Source organism: Ovis canadensis, chromosome 12 (genome assembly GCF_042477335.2).
Source record: "Ovis canadensis isolate MfBH-ARS-UI-01 breed Bighorn chromosome 12, ARS-UI_OviCan_v2, whole genome shotgun sequence".
Taxonomy (NCBI): domain Eukaryota; kingdom Metazoa; phylum Chordata; class Mammalia; order Artiodactyla; family Bovidae; genus Ovis; species Ovis canadensis.
In genome coordinates this window covers 64,353,142-64,368,118 of record NC_091256.1, presented here as the reverse complement: position 1 = coordinate 64,368,118, position 14,977 = coordinate 64,353,142, and the positions used below count along the sequence as shown (strand labels likewise).

Here is a 14,977-nt window from a genome sequence, read left to right as displayed (position 1 = left end):
ATTGCTCTTCTTTGGGATTGAAATAAAAACTGACCTTTTTCAGTCCTGTGGCCACTGCTGAGTTTTCCAAATTTGCTGGCATATTGAGTGCAGCACTTTTCACAGCATCATCTTTTAGGATTTCAAATAGCTCATCTGGAATTCCATCACTTCTACTCACTTCATTCATAGTAATGGTTCCTAAGGCCCACCTGAACTTCACACTCTGGGATGTCCTGTTCAAGGTTAGTGACCATACCATCCCGATTATTCTGGGTCATTAGTATTCTTGCCACCTCTTATTAATGTCTTCTCCTTCTCTTAGGTCCTTACAGTTTATCATGCCTATCCTTGCATGAAATGTTCCCTTGCTATTTCCAGTTTTCTTGAAGAGATCTCTGGTCCTCGCTAATTTAATAAGGCTCAGAAGAGATGGTCTCCAAAGTTCCTTTTACATGAAGAATGTAGATCACATAATTTTGGAAAATGTTGTAGCTCTCGACATATAGTTTTGGTAAAGAAGAAGGGAACAAATCAGTTACATTCAAGGCAGACCACTAAGAATATTACCTGGTAATATGTTCAGCCGTTTTCTTGTTTCAGTTTGGAATCATGAAAAATTAGAACTCATGACTAGTCAAATATCAGTATCAGCTATTCCCGATACAGTTTTAAGCAGTACAGTTTCTGTAAACAAAAGCATGTTTATATCTGTGTGAGGAAACACAGAAGAGCCTGAGTTCCTTTGGGCATTTATTGCTCAGATTGAAGCCTCCCTCACTGCCCACTGAGCTTCCTGGTGCACTGCAGTTGTTTGTTGAATGAATGAAATGGATTTATATCCAGTATAACTTCTTAAATGAGAATGTAGAGTGGTTTATTGCTACGATCTCTCTCACGCATTTTAGATGATAAAGAAAGTAATATGGATAATGAAAGCTGATCACCAGTGGCTAGTGTTTAACCTTACTTCTGCCTCCCTGTGCTTTCCAGGCCCCAAAGACGAAGACGAGAAGCCTTCCGCTTCCGCCACCGAGCAACCAGCCGTCCCTCAGGAGATCGTGAACCAGGATGTGCCTCCGGAGTTCGCCCTCCCTCCCCCTGCCCACGAGCCCCAGACAGGACCAGACGCAGAGCAGGAAGCAGTGCTCTGTGAGGCGAATGAGGTGGTGGAGGAGGAGGAGGAGGAGGAAGAGGAGGAGCTGGAAGAAGATGGGGACGAAGCAGCTGATGTGCCAAATGAAAGTTCCCTGAGAGAGCCGGAGATCCGGTGTGATGAGAAGCCCGAGGATTTGTTAGAAGAACCAAAAACTGTTTCAAAGGAAACCCTTGAAGACTCTGCGGAGGCAGCCCCTGTTGTGAAAACTCCCAGAGCCAGAGAAGAGGCCAACGGGGACGTGTTTGAAACGTTTCTGTTCCCATGTCAGCACTGCGAGAGGAAGTTCACAACCAAGCAGGGGCTGGAGCGGCACACGCACATCCACATGTCCACGGCCAGCCACGCCTTCAAGTGCAAGTACTGCGGGAAGGCCTTCGGCACACAGATCAACCGGCGGCGCCATGAGCGGCGCCACGAGGCCGGGCTGAAGCGAAAGCTCGAGGACCCGGCCGGCAGCAAGGCGCCCAGCGACGATGCTCCTCCCCAGGACGACACACAGCCCCCCGGTCTTGGGCAGGACGGCCTGACCTTGAGTTCAGAGAAGGTGTCCCAGGACTCAGTGACTCCTTCCGTCGTAGAAGAGAATGGCGAAGCTAAAGAGCTTCACCCGTGCAAGTACTGTAAGAAGGTTTTCGGCACTCACACGAATATGAGACGGCATCAGCGTAGAGTTCACGAGCGGCACCTGATTCCCAAGGGGGTGCGGCGGAAAGGGGGCCTCCTGGAAGAGCCACAGCCCCCAGCAGCGCAGGCCCCTCCCGCCCCGAGTGTCTATGTCCCCAGCACAGACCCAGAGGAGGAAGGGGAGGCGGACGATGTGTACATCATGGATATTTCCAGCAATATCTCTGAGAACCTAAATTACTACATTGATGGTAAAATTCAGACCAGCAGCAGCACCAGTAACTGTGACGTTATTGAGATGGAATCCAATTCGGCAGACTTGTACGGAATAAACTGTCTGCTCACTCCAGTCACAGTGGAAATAACTCAGAACATAAAGACCACGCAGATCCCTATAACCGATGATCTCCCTAAAGAGCCTTCCAGCAGCACAAACAGCGAGTCCAAGAAACGGAGGACTGCTAGTCCGCCTGTGTTACCCAAAATTAAAGCCGAGACTGAGTCTGATCCTGCCACACCTTCGTGTTCCTTGAGTCTGCCTCTCAGCATATCAACCACAGAGGCGGTGTCTTTCCACAAAGAGAAAAGCGTGTATTTGTCATCAAAGCTCAAACAGCTTCTTCAGACCCAGGATAAATTAACTCCTCCTGCAGGGATTTCAGCCGCTGAGATACCCAAATTAGGCCCTGTCTGCGTGTCCGCTCCTGCGTCAATGCTACCTGTGACTTCAAGCAGGTTTAAGAGGCGAACCAGCTCTCCCCCCAGCTCTCCCCAGCACAGCCCTGCCCTGCGAGACTTTGGAAAACCAGGAGATGGGAAAGCCGTGTGGACTGAGGCAGTTCTAAGCTCCAAAAAACCCAAATTAGAGAGTCACAGCAACTCACCAGCATGGAGTTTGTCTGGGAGAGATGAGAGAGAAACTGGGAGCCCGCCGGGCTTTGATGAATATAAGGTGTCTAACGAATGGGCAGCTAGCTCTGCTTTTAGCAGTGTGTGCAACCAGCAGCCACTGGATTTGTCCAGTGGTGTGAAACAGAAGGCTGAGGGGCCAGGCAGGGCTCCGGTCCAGTGGGAAGCTGTGTTAGATCTCAGTGTGCATAAAAAGCCCTGTGGTGACTCTGAAGGCAAGGAATTCAAAGAAAACCATGTGCTGCAGCCATCCTGCAGTGCTGTGAAGAAAAGGAAACCCACCACCTGCATGCTGCAGAAGGTCCTTCTCAACGAATACAACGGTGTCGACCTCCCTGTGGAAAACGCTCCAGAGGCATCCGGAAGCGCCAGTCCCTGTAAACCTCTAGATCCTCAGCCAGACCCTGACCTTGGTCTCAACTCCAGCTCGTCTGCCGCTGTTGTCGAGTCTCCTCCTGACGTTTCCTCATCGTCACCTGCCCTGCAACCACCTTCCCTCTCTTGCGGGCGGCTGCCGCCTCTCTTGACCCCCACCACCCCCTCCTCTCCTCCGCCCTGCCCCCCCGTGTTAACGGTTGCCACTCCGCCCCCTCCGCTGCTTCCTACTGTCGTTCTTCCAGCCCCCTCTGCTGGGGCATCCCCCCACCCGTGTCCCTCCCCACTCTCGAATGCCACCGCACAGTCCCCACTTCCAATTCTCTCCCCGACGGTGTCCCCCTCGCCGTCCCCCATTCCCTCCGTGGAGCCTGTTATGTCTGGTGCTTCACCGGGGCCTCCAACACTCTCCTCATCTTCCTCCTCCTCTTCCTCCTCTTCCTTCTCATCTTCCTCCTCCTCCTCTTCCCCTTCACCACCTCCTCTCTCAGCAGTGTCATCCGTGGTTTCCTCTGGGGACAATCTGGAAACCTCTCTCCCCATGATATCTTTTAAGCAGGAGGAACTAGAGAGTGAAGACCTGAAAGCCAGGGAGGAAGCCCCATCCGCCGCTGAGCAGGAGATCGTCCAGGAGACATTCAACAGGAACTTTGTCTGCAATGTCTGTGAATCACCTTTTCTTTCCATTAAGGATCTAACCAAACATTTATCCATTCACGCTGAGGAATGGCCCTTCAAATGTGAATTTTGTGTGCAGCTCTTCAAGGTGAAAACTGATCTGTCAGAACATCGCTTTATGCTTCACGGCGTTGGGAACATCTTCGTGTGTTCAGTTTGTAAAAAGGAGTTTGCATTCTTGTGCAATCTGCAGCAGCACCAGCGAGATCTCCACCCAGATAAGGTGTGCACGCACCACGAGTTTGAAAGCGGCACCCTGAGGCCCCAGAACTTCACGGATCCCAGCAAGGCCCATGTTGAGCACATGCAGAGTTTGCCAGAAGACCCTCTAGAAGCGTCTAAAGAAGAGGAGGAGCTGAACGATTCTTCCGAAGAGCTCTACACGACCATCAAAATAATGGCTTCCGGAATGAAGACAAAGGATCCAGATGTTCGATTGGGCCTCAACCAACATTACCCAAGCTTTAAACCACCCCCATTTCAGTACCATCACCGCAGCCCCCTGGGCATTGGTGTGACGGCCACAAACTTCACTACGCACAACATCCCACAGACATTTACCACCGCCATCCGCTGCACCAAGTGCGGGAAAGGCGTGGACAACATGCCTGAACTGCACAAACACATCCTGGCATGTGCCTCTGCGAGTGACAAGAAGAGGTATACCCCCAAGAAAAACCCGGTCCCACTGAAGCAGACTGTGCAACCCAAAAATGGCGTGGTGGTTCTGGACAACTCTGGGAAAAACGCCTTCAGACGAATGGGCCAGCCCAAAAGGCTGAACTTTAGTGTGGAGCTCAGCAAAATGTCCTCGAATAAGCTCAAGTTAAACGCGTTGAAGAAAAAGAACCAGCTCGTCCAGAAAGCAATCCTACAGAAAAACAAGTCTGCAAAGCAAAAGGCTGACCTCAAAACCACTCCCGAGTCGTCCTCGCACGTCTGCCCATACTGCCACAGAGAGTTCACGTACATCGGGAGCCTGAATAAGCATGCTGCTTTCAGCTGTCCCAAAAAACCTCTTTCTCCTTCCAAAAAAAAACTTTCCCACTCTTCCAAGAAAGGGGGGCACCCGTCACCTGCCGGGAGTGACAGAAACAACAGCAGCAGCCAGCGCAGACGGACAGCAGACGCCGAGATCAAAATGCAGAGCATGCAGGCACCTCTGGGCAAGACCAGAGCTCGCAGCTCGGGCCCCTCACAGGTCCCACCACCCGCCTCGTCCTTCAGGTCCAAGCAGAACGTTAAATTCGCCACTTCGGTCAAGTCCAAAAAACCAAGCGCCTCTTTAAGGAACTCGAGCCCCATACGAATGGCCAAAATGACTCACAGCGAGAGCAGGAAGCCCAAAGCTGCAGCCAAGAACCATGCAGCTCCCCTCTCAGGCAAGACGTCGAGGAGCCTGCACGTGCGGGCGCAGAAAAGCAGAGCCGTCTTACAGAGCAAGTCGGCCTTGGCCGGTAAGAAACGGACAGACAGGTTCAGTGTAAAATCCAGAGAACGGAGTGGGGGGCCGATCACCCGAAGCCTGCAGCTGGCGGCTTCTGCCGACCCCAGTGAGAACAGGAAGGAGGACGGGAGTGGCAAGCAGGAGCTGAAGGACCTCAGGTAAGCAGAGCTCCAGGGTCAGAGGAGTTCAGAGCTCAAGAGCAAGGGGGGAAAGACGGTTGGAAGAAAACACTTGCCCAATGGCTCCTTTTCCTTTTTCCTGCACGATTTTGACATAAGCATTTAAAGGAAATAGCTGTTGCTTAAGGTGTAGGCAGACGTGGAGGAGGGTCAGTGCTTTGGCTGCTGCAGAGATGGACACATAGCTTTTATTTCACATGTGGGACTCACGAAAGTGGTACCATTTCTTAATAAGGCCAGTTATGAACTGGATTTGAAGCCATGAAAAGCTCCCCAAAGTACCCTACTATGAAATGGTGAAATTCTCTCAAACTTCCTTTATATCTTGGGTGGTATCCCAATGTCACTTGTATTAACTTTCCCATCATAGATGTCTTATATTCTGATGTATTGGCAGAGTTCATTAAAACCATATTACAATTTGATTTAATATTTCTGTGACTTAAAGAGTGGTTGTAGCAACTGAGACTGCTTTTTGTTACTCATGCTTTCTTTTCTTGTGTTTCAATTTTAAAAACTTGCCTCTTAGTCAAAATAAATCAAAACACGGTACCCTATTCCTTTTAAAATGCTGCATGCCCGTGTCTTCTCCTGTCCCCCCCAACCCCCCACTGGCTCATGTCTCCAAGCATAGGGTGGTAAATAGCCAGGTTCCCACGGCCAGGGGGGATGAGTAGAGAGTGTATGCTGAGGCCAGACCCTGTGGTTCTTCCAGGTGTGGGTGGGGACCCCCACTTGTCAGTGCCTTTGTTTCCCCATTGTGACGTCAGACCTCATCTTAGATCTAAGGTGATTTCTCTGTTTATTCTGTGTTCTAGGGCAGGAGTTAAGTTTGTTACATTGACTTCTTAAACTTTCTAAGTTACTTCACCTGTGAGTGGAGTGTACTTTTGGTATTCCTGCTGCTTCCTGCATAAGGCCTGCAGGTCCATCTCTGGTGAAATTCTTCATCATCAGCTAGAATTTCTGTGAAGTGTTGAGAAATCCTGTCCTTTCAGAGTGAGCTGCGTGACTCTAGGCTGTTGGCTGTAACTTTGTGTCTCAGAATTCTTTGGTATTTTAAGCGAACAGAAGCAGAGTTAACTGCAGATGGGGTGGGGTGGGGGGGTCGGAGGATGACTGCTGTCTGGAGAGGTCACAAGGGGTTCAGAGATGCTGTTACCACCACACAGTCGATGAGGCAGAGTTCTTGGTGCTGGTGCTGTAAGTGATGGCTGAAGATGGAGAGAAGGATCATTAGCGGAGGGCAGACTGGAATGATGGACTGTAGGAATAAAGGATCAGATTTTTTTTTGTTAAGCTTCTTCATAATAGTTCCTGTAGCTCTCACTCAGCATCTGGTGTCTGACTGGCATGTGCGTATACAGCATCTTGGAGCTTAGTTAGTCCTGGCGAAAGTAAACACCTGTTGATCAGCTGTCCACACTGCCTGCCAGTAGCAGCTTCACTGTGTACCTCCTTGTACTCAGTCTGTGTTCTGGAAGTTCAACAACAACAGGACATTCTTGAGCTGTGCTTTCCAAGGTTAAAGAACCCCAAACATGCTGTCATTTTCTCAGACTGTACTAAAAAACGTTTCCCAAGTGGCTGATGCTTTAGAATGTACTCTGTATTCCTCTTTGTCTCCAATAGTATCTGAAAGAATCACTTATTTTGTATTGGATCCCATTTATACAGTTCAAAGGTAAAATTGAAATGGAAAAATTAATATTGTGTAAAGGAAACCTGAGTGAGGTTCATCCAGTGGTTTTGAAGGACCCTTAAAGACTGCAGAGGACCGAAGTGCCTAATAAAATTGTGTCTCTGTTCTTTGCTCTAGTTAGTTTTAATTATTTTGCTTTGTTTGTGAGTTAACATGACTGGCATGAAATCTGACCTAAAAGGAAACAAGAATCAGATAAGAGTGGGTTAATTGTTCTGGCTGTGTATGGTGGCTGCGGGCTCCCGTGAAAGTGGCCGCAGCTTGTGTGAGACACAGGAGCTGCGCTGCGGACACACCTGAAGGACACGTGTCTTCCACAGGGGCCACTTACGAGCGATCGTAAAGTGTTTGGGGAACTACAAAATGACCATTCAGTGGGACACCATATTTTGATTGTCTGGGCAGAAGAGGGGGTGTTTCTTTCGAGAGCTATGGTTGTTTCGGTGCCTTGTGGTGAAGTTGGTGTAACGCCGGGGCACTCGGCACAGGCCTGAAAGATGTAATGGTCCCTCTGTGCCAGCCCCGGGCTCCTAGCAGAGCCTCTCCTCCGTTCATGCTTGTTGCCCTATACTGGCAGGGAGTTTACTAGACGTCTTTCCTTTTCAGTGTATTTCTACTTTGAAATTTTATTCAGGGGGGATTTTGTGTTGCAAGTTTGGAAATACCCGCTTTCATTCTGTTTTCAGTGTTTTTGCTGTGCTCTCCCCATTGCACATTCAAGGACTTACCCCGGAACTGGCAGCACACCCTTTTCCTGTGTGTGTTTCTTCATAACTGTGATTAAGGGCTGGTCCTCAATGCACAGGCTTTTTACATTCAAATACCAGTTTAGAATTCCACAGATTTTCAAGTATACACTTGCAGTCAGCCGTGAGAACGACGTCGGTTTTCCATCCCACACTGAGGGCTCAGCAGAATTTGCCGTTCGGTCATTTCCTGGAGCACAAGCCATTGTGCCATTCAGGGTGTGAAAGAGGCATGTGCTCCAAATCCTTTTCTTAGGACAAAGCTGCAGAGGCATACTGCTCTCTAGATTCTCCTGTTACAGCTCTTAATCCAGCAAACCCTTTATTGGGCTCACCTTCACTGGTCGGGACAACCCACTGGTGGCTTGTCAGTGGAACTGCATTTAGAGCTATTGCTGAGAGCTCATTTCCCCAGGCTGTAAGACAAAAAAAGACAAGGAAAGAGGTATATTTTCTGCTCCCTTCTTACCCATCTTTAGTCTTTGTGAGTCCCAAGGCATTTTTACATTCTCAGTACTGCTTTTAGAGCAACTTTTTTTTTTTTTTTAATACTGTATTCCCATTGCAGCCAGTTAAGGACATGTAAATAAGTGATGGAGAAGTAAAATAAAATTCCAGACCAAGTTTTTCCATTTACCATGAAAGTGATTAAAAGAGGAAAACGGTGCTGATTTCTCACATCCCATCTCTGCCACGCCACTCCAGGGAGAGCGTCTGTGCCCCTCCCAGCACGTCCCTGCAGACCTCCCTAGTCGTCCTGTTGCTGTCTTCACATTTGTCCCACGGTCTCCCTGCCTTTTCTTAATCTTGGTCAGTTCATAGAAGGTTGTGTCGTGTCATTTATCTTCAGTTTTCTTATTTTCTAGGAACTTCCTGTAGAAAAGTCCCCCCAAACAGAACAAACCTTAATAATTGACTAAATATCTTGCATGCTCAACTTAGGATAAGCACTATGGCAAAGGATATGAAATCTACCAAGCTTCTGAGACCAGTTGAAGCTGACTCAAAAATCCTAACACACAGCTGATTGCCAGTGGGCTTCTTGTTACCGTGGGTAGAATCAGGCATGCACTCCTTCGCTGGAACCCAACCCGCAGGCTAGGCTCACAGATGCTTGAGATGCACAGCGGAGGGCGCTGTGAGACGGGCTGGCTGACCCAGCTCCTGGTCCCCGGGACTGGTGACTCAGACCTGAGTGTGGCCCTGGTTTTTGTCACATAGCGCAGAAAGGAACGATTTGAACCTGACCTTGCAAAGCAAGTTCTCTGTTTGATCAGGAGTCGACTGTAGATTTCAGGGGTGGCAGATTGGATGCACTCGTCTCATAATGTTCTGGTCACACACACCAGCTCTTGATGCCTTTCCTTTAAGTGAATTGTAGACAGAGGCATTGAGCTTCTTTCTTAGCCTGTCTCCTTGTTTGTTTGTTGTTTTTTAATCACAAGCCGATTGCCAGCATAATGGAGAAGAAACCAGATTGAATATGGACTCTTTTCTATGCCTCTTCCAGTGTCATGTTTATATATCCAAATGGACATGATCCTCTCAGATTATTATCTGGCACTAATTTATAACTGTTATATTGTTGGAAATGGTAGCTGTATGTCAGTGTGCAGGATACATCACAGGCTTGTGCAGATGTCTGTCTACACGTAAGTGTAAATGAATTTACATACCAGGTTTTACACTTCAGTCTCTAATAAGAGATTTAAAAAGCCCAACAAATTGGCCTGTTTCTGAGTTGTATAGGTATCATTTCTCCATGAATTATCTGCCTTCCCCCGATTAATGATTGAGTTGGTGGAAAATGGCTAGGTTTTATTCATGTTTTTTTTTGTTGTTCTCAACTTTAAAAGTAATCTACCTCTTAAAATTTGTAGTTTAATACTTGTTTGGTGAATTTGTGCCACTTTAACCCTTTCACTATCATTCCCATTTTGTTACATTTCTGTTATGGGGACTTTATGTTGAAATATTGTATAAAGCATTTGTAGCAGTTTAAAAATAAAATATTTAAAATTATTTAAATTGTTTTGGACGCTTCAATTGTATTATATGTGATTTACATTTTACATTTTTGTTTGAGTTGTTAATCTGGAGAGTGTTCTTGTATTGAAGTTTGCTGTTAGTAATTTTATTCTTGTTGGAGAGTGATATAAAAGACTATTCTAAAGAAAACATTAAAATTTACAAAATGACATACAAAAGGGGTTGTCCTTTGATTTTAACCAATGTAGCCTTGAGAGAGAGAGAGAGGTTAATAATTATAGACAAGAGTGGTGTTTGCTATGTTTTCCCCTTCCAGCATGAAATAAATCATTTGAGCTTGTCAAATGTATGGAAAGGTTTTTTTATGCTGTTGCTAGCAAGCACTTCATGATGAGGGGAATTCAAATGATGCTTTTTATATCATTGTAACCAATAAAAAACTTTCTGAAAGCTGTGAAAGGACTGCATTTTGTACATCATTGGGGTCAGTTAAGGGGGAAAATGAAGGTGCACGTAGGAGGGGCGCTCACAGGCTGCGTCGCTGAAGCGCAGTGCTGAGCCCCCCAGCCCACCTCCTCCCACTTGTCTCTGCTTGGCATTGACTGAATATTTGTGAATTCATGTCGCTTTTATACCACCTCAAGGGTAGACATGCAGCCAGCCGCTGGTGCTAAGTGCATAGACAGAACTTAGGTTTGGTAAGAGTGAAATAATCACCGACGTGGAGTGTCAGCTTCCTTTGTATACTTGTGGACCGTTCACTCTAGTCTGGAGACTTATTTTTATGGATCCGAAAAGAATGAAACAAAGAAGTTGTAACATTTGTATTAGGTTGCTATGAAATTGCTGGCTTTTTTTTTTTTTAAGATTAAAAATGGCTGAAACAGGCAGTTTCATAAAGTCCTCCATGGGAGTACTTGTCCTGATACTTTTTATCTGCCTGTGTCCTTGCTGTTCAGGAAAGGATGGTAAAGCTGAAGGTGTGATCAGCCTCCCTCAGTGAGATGTTCACACTTGTGGCTTATGGATTCCCAGCTTAGAAAACCCTAAAAGGCTTAGGAGGCAGGTGTGTGGAAGGAAGAGGTGGAGGTGCGAAGCGGCTTTCAGCATTACCCCTGTAAATGCTCTAGAAGCTGAGCCCAGAACCCAAGGCGGAGCCCCGGGTGCTGCCCCGGGTGCTGTGAGCTGGAAGGGGCGCTGCTCTGGGAGCTGGGAGTGGGTGTCCCTCTAGGCCCCTGGCAAAAACCACCTCCATCCCCCTCCTTCGTGGCTTAGCCTTGGGCAAGTATTTTGCCTTGCCCAGAGTGGGGAGTGGGCAAGATGGTCTCCCGAGTTTTCCTTCTAGCAGGAACTCCTTCCAGGCTGTGTATGCTTACATATTTCCCATCGGCTCTGAAAGAGCCGGGTGAGGGCTGTCATGTCCCCCTGGATGTGGGAATACTCAGATACTTAATCAAGTGAGGGTCCCCAAGAAGGCGCTCAGGTCCCTCCACAAGAATGGCTTAGGGTTTAACTCTTTGTGGAGTTGAAAATTTTTTTAAGCTATTAACTAAAACCTTATGTCCCTGCAGCTGTTTGGGAGCATCTGGCAGTGTCTAGGTTGGCTCTTTTAATTTGGATGTTACCAGTACTTTCTCGGAGAAGGCAATGGCACCCCACTCCAGTGCTCTTGCCTGGAAAATCCCGTGGATGGAGGTGCCTGGTAGGCTGCAGTCCATGGGGTCACTAAGAGTCAGACATGACTGAGCGACTTCACTTTCACTTTTCACTTTTATGCATTGGAGAAGGAAATGGCAACCCACTCCAGTGTTCTTGCCTAGAGAATCCCAAGGACGGGGGAGCCTGGTGGGCTGCCGTCTATGGGGTCACACAGAATCGGACATGACTCAAGTGACTTGGCAGCAGCAGCAGTACTTTCTAGCACAGTTTTTTACAAAAATCACAGTAAATTATTGAGTACCAGGCTGTGTTCTAGATACACATTGTGTCCAGTTTACATCAGTGGACAAAAATCCCCACTTTTGTGCAGCTTGCATGTGATGCCTTTCTCCAGTTTTTACTACTTCAAAACCTCTCACTTCGTCATAGTTCTCCCAAGGCTCGGAGGCCAAGAAGATGCTTCTACCTTAGTATTTGAGTGTGGATATTTAGATAACTGGAAACTTTTAATACGTTAAAGCAACTCTTCTAAAATTAATCTCACAGTGCATTCGATGAGATGGTTAGATAGCATCACCGACTGAATGGACATGAATTTGAGCAAACTCGGAAATACTGGAAGACAGAGGAGCCTGGTGTGCTGCAGTCCATTGGATCGCAAAGAGTCAGACATGACTTAGTGATTGAACAACAGCAAATACATTCGTTATTTTATTTCTGTGTATTTTGGCTTGCTATCTGGCCTCACTTTGAATGGATGGACTTACCATTAGAAACATAAAGGACACTTTGCCTTGAAAGTGGGTTAGAGTACAGATGGGTGAGGAAAGGCTGTAAAGTGAAGAAAGTGTTAGTAGCTCAGTCTGTCCAACTCTGCGACCCCATGAACTGCCAGGCGCCTCTGTCCATTGGATTCTCCAGGCAAGAATACTGGAGTGGGTTGCCATTCCCTTCTTCAAGGGATCTTCCCAACCCAGGGATCAAACCCAGGTCTCCTGCATGGCAGACAGATTCTTTACCGTCTGAACCACCAGGGAAGCCCCAAGGAAAGGTTGACTTGGATATAAAAGCCACAGTTAAAGTAGTCCAGAGATGAGGCTGAGAATTGAGGGAAATGGTCTGCCATTTCTGTCATTCAGTTTTGGAGACATTGCCATGGCCTCCTCTCTCCCTGGCCGCATGAACCCTGCTGCTGCTGCCCTTTTGGGGTCCAGTCTCTGTGAATGTCCTGATACAGCACTACTTAGGGGAGTGTGTTCAGGAGCTTCCAGATGGTTATCAGGCCCCAGCTCAGCACTTCTCAAACTTAACACAGAGGTGGCACTCAAGCTCCCAGCTCCAAGGACCTAAAACCAGCCTTTTAAGTAAAGTGAGACCTCCTTGCGGTGGGTCCTGGGTAGTGTGTCAGGTCATCATCCCAGGTGACTTCAGTGCACACTGAAGAATTTCAGAGTTTATATGGGAAAAATAATGACTGTAGCTCTGGCACCCCACTCCAGTAGTCTTGCCTTGGGAGAATCCCATACGGAGGAGCCTGCTAGGTTGCAGACCATGGGGTCGTGAAGAGTCGGAAACGACTGAGCGACTTCACTTTCACTTTTCACTTTTATGCATTGGAGAGGGAAATGGCAACCCACTCCAGTGTTCTTGCCTGGAGAATCCCAGGGAAGGAGCCTGGTGGGCTGCCGTCTATGGGGTCGCACAGAGTAGGACAGGACTGAAGCGACTTAGCAGCAGCAGCAGGTCTTAATTGCTGAAGTACTTGTGTGTTCTCAACATTGGCAGAGTAGGTACTAACAGCATTGTTCACGTTTTCTGAAAGCTGGGGGTCTGGTCTTGAGCCTGGGCTATATGCCTGCAGGAGACAGAGGTGATAGGTCCCCAGGGGGAAAGGAATGGTCAGGCTGTTGTGCAGTTTCTTGCTGAGCGCGTTGCTCAGAGGCCCCTCTTGGGGCCCCACCTTCTTGGTGCCTTGACCCTTTCCTGGGAGTTTGCCTGCAGGATGTAAGGCCTTAAATACGGCAGTGCTGTGGGATTTTAAAAAAGAAGAAATACATATTGGTGAAAATAATGACATCTGTATCACCATTGAAATTCTTTATAGACGAAAATGTCTAGTATTCAAAAAACAAACATTGAATGGAACAGAACCTGAGGTTTGAGTGAGTGTGTGATAAGGACAATGTGAAGCTGCTCATCCCTTCAGGCAAATGCCCACCCAGAGTCCTGTTTGAGGGCCACCCAGCACGGCTCCATGCCACCCGCTGCCATCCATTCCCTGCCTCCAGCCACACCAGTGCCCCTGCGTTCTCCCACTCCCCTCCCTCGTGCCTCTTCCTCTCCAGAAGGTGATGGAGGTGGTCTGATAAGCCCTGCGGTGAAGCTGACAGTTTCCAGGTGCTTGCTTTGTGTGAACTGCTGTGCAGAGCATTTTCCAAACTTGACAAGAACCCCATGAGGTGGGTATCATTTACAGATGGGGGAACAGACACCAGGAACGGAGAGTGATTTTTGTTCAGAGGTCACACAGCTCACAAGTGGAAAGCTAGGATTGGAACTGCCTCCAAGCTTAGCACCTTCCTGTTGATTTATAATTGTTTTTTTTTTTTTTAAGCTTCATTTTCTCTAAATGTAGAATACAGGACTTGCTAGTGTCTCTAATGAGGGCTTTTCAAGCATCAGTGAGCAGGTAGAACCATCCCTTCTGGGTAAGGCTTCTTCCTGGTGCAGCAAGACTTGATAGTATGGAACCGCTCATGGGAACACATGTGGTTTCACTTTTTTAACCGTGGGCCATGCTTCTTCCTCCATCGTAGAGCTTTCAGGTCCACTTGGCTTCATGGTGGTGGTTTAGTTGCTAAGTTGTGTCTGACTCTTTGCAACCCCATGAACTGTATGTAGCCCGCCAGGCTCCTCTGTCCATGGGATTTCCCAGGCTAGAATACTGGAGTGGGTTGCCATTTCCTTCAACAGAGAGTCTTCCTGACCCAGGGATCAAACTCACATCTGAATTGTAGATGGATTATTTACCGATGAGCCACCAGGGGACCCCAGTTGGCTTTTTAGATCAGTCTGATTAGTCGACAAAACTCTGTTTAATAATAATAATGTTCTTTGATTTTGGAAGTGGTTCTAAACCAGGGTCCCCTGGTTCACCATGAGTATTCTCAGATGTCATGTGAGAACCTTGACCCGTTTGGCCAGAATCAGAGTTGCTTGGGGCTTCCCTTGCCATGTCAGCACATTGTCCATTGAGTGCAAAGAAAGAAAGTGAAGTCGCTCAGTCGTGTCCAACTCTTTGTGACCCCACGGACTGTAGCCCACCAGGCTCCTCCGTCCATGGGATTCTCCAGGCAAGATTACTGGAGTGGGGTGCCATTTCCTTCTCCAGGGGATCTTCCCAACCCAGGGATTGAACCCGGGTCTCCTGCATTAGAGGCAGATGCTTTAACCTCTGAGCCACCAGGGAAGCCCCTATTGAGTGCAAAACGAAAGGTTAAGTTTTTGTCAAAAGTTATTTTTAAAATATTG

At 47.7% G+C, this 14,977-nt stretch overlaps 1 protein-coding gene across 7 annotated transcripts in view; it reads left to right on the top strand.

Moving 5' to 3' along the window:
- Positions 1 to 14,977, top strand: part of PRDM2 (PR/SET domain 2) — a 131,849-nt gene that overhangs the window by 87,148 nt on the left and 29,724 nt on the right. For all 7 annotated transcript variants that reach the window (XR_011247554.1, XR_011247553.1, XM_069544903.1 and 4 more), the window contains one exon: positions 973 to 5,329. Coding sequence is in view for 5 of the 7 variants with exons in the window: in XM_069544903.1 (XP_069401004.1) it covers positions 973 to 5,329 (4,357 nt within the window). In the remaining 2 variants the exon portion in view is untranslated. The remainder of the gene's footprint in view (positions 1 to 972; positions 5,330 to 14,977) is intronic.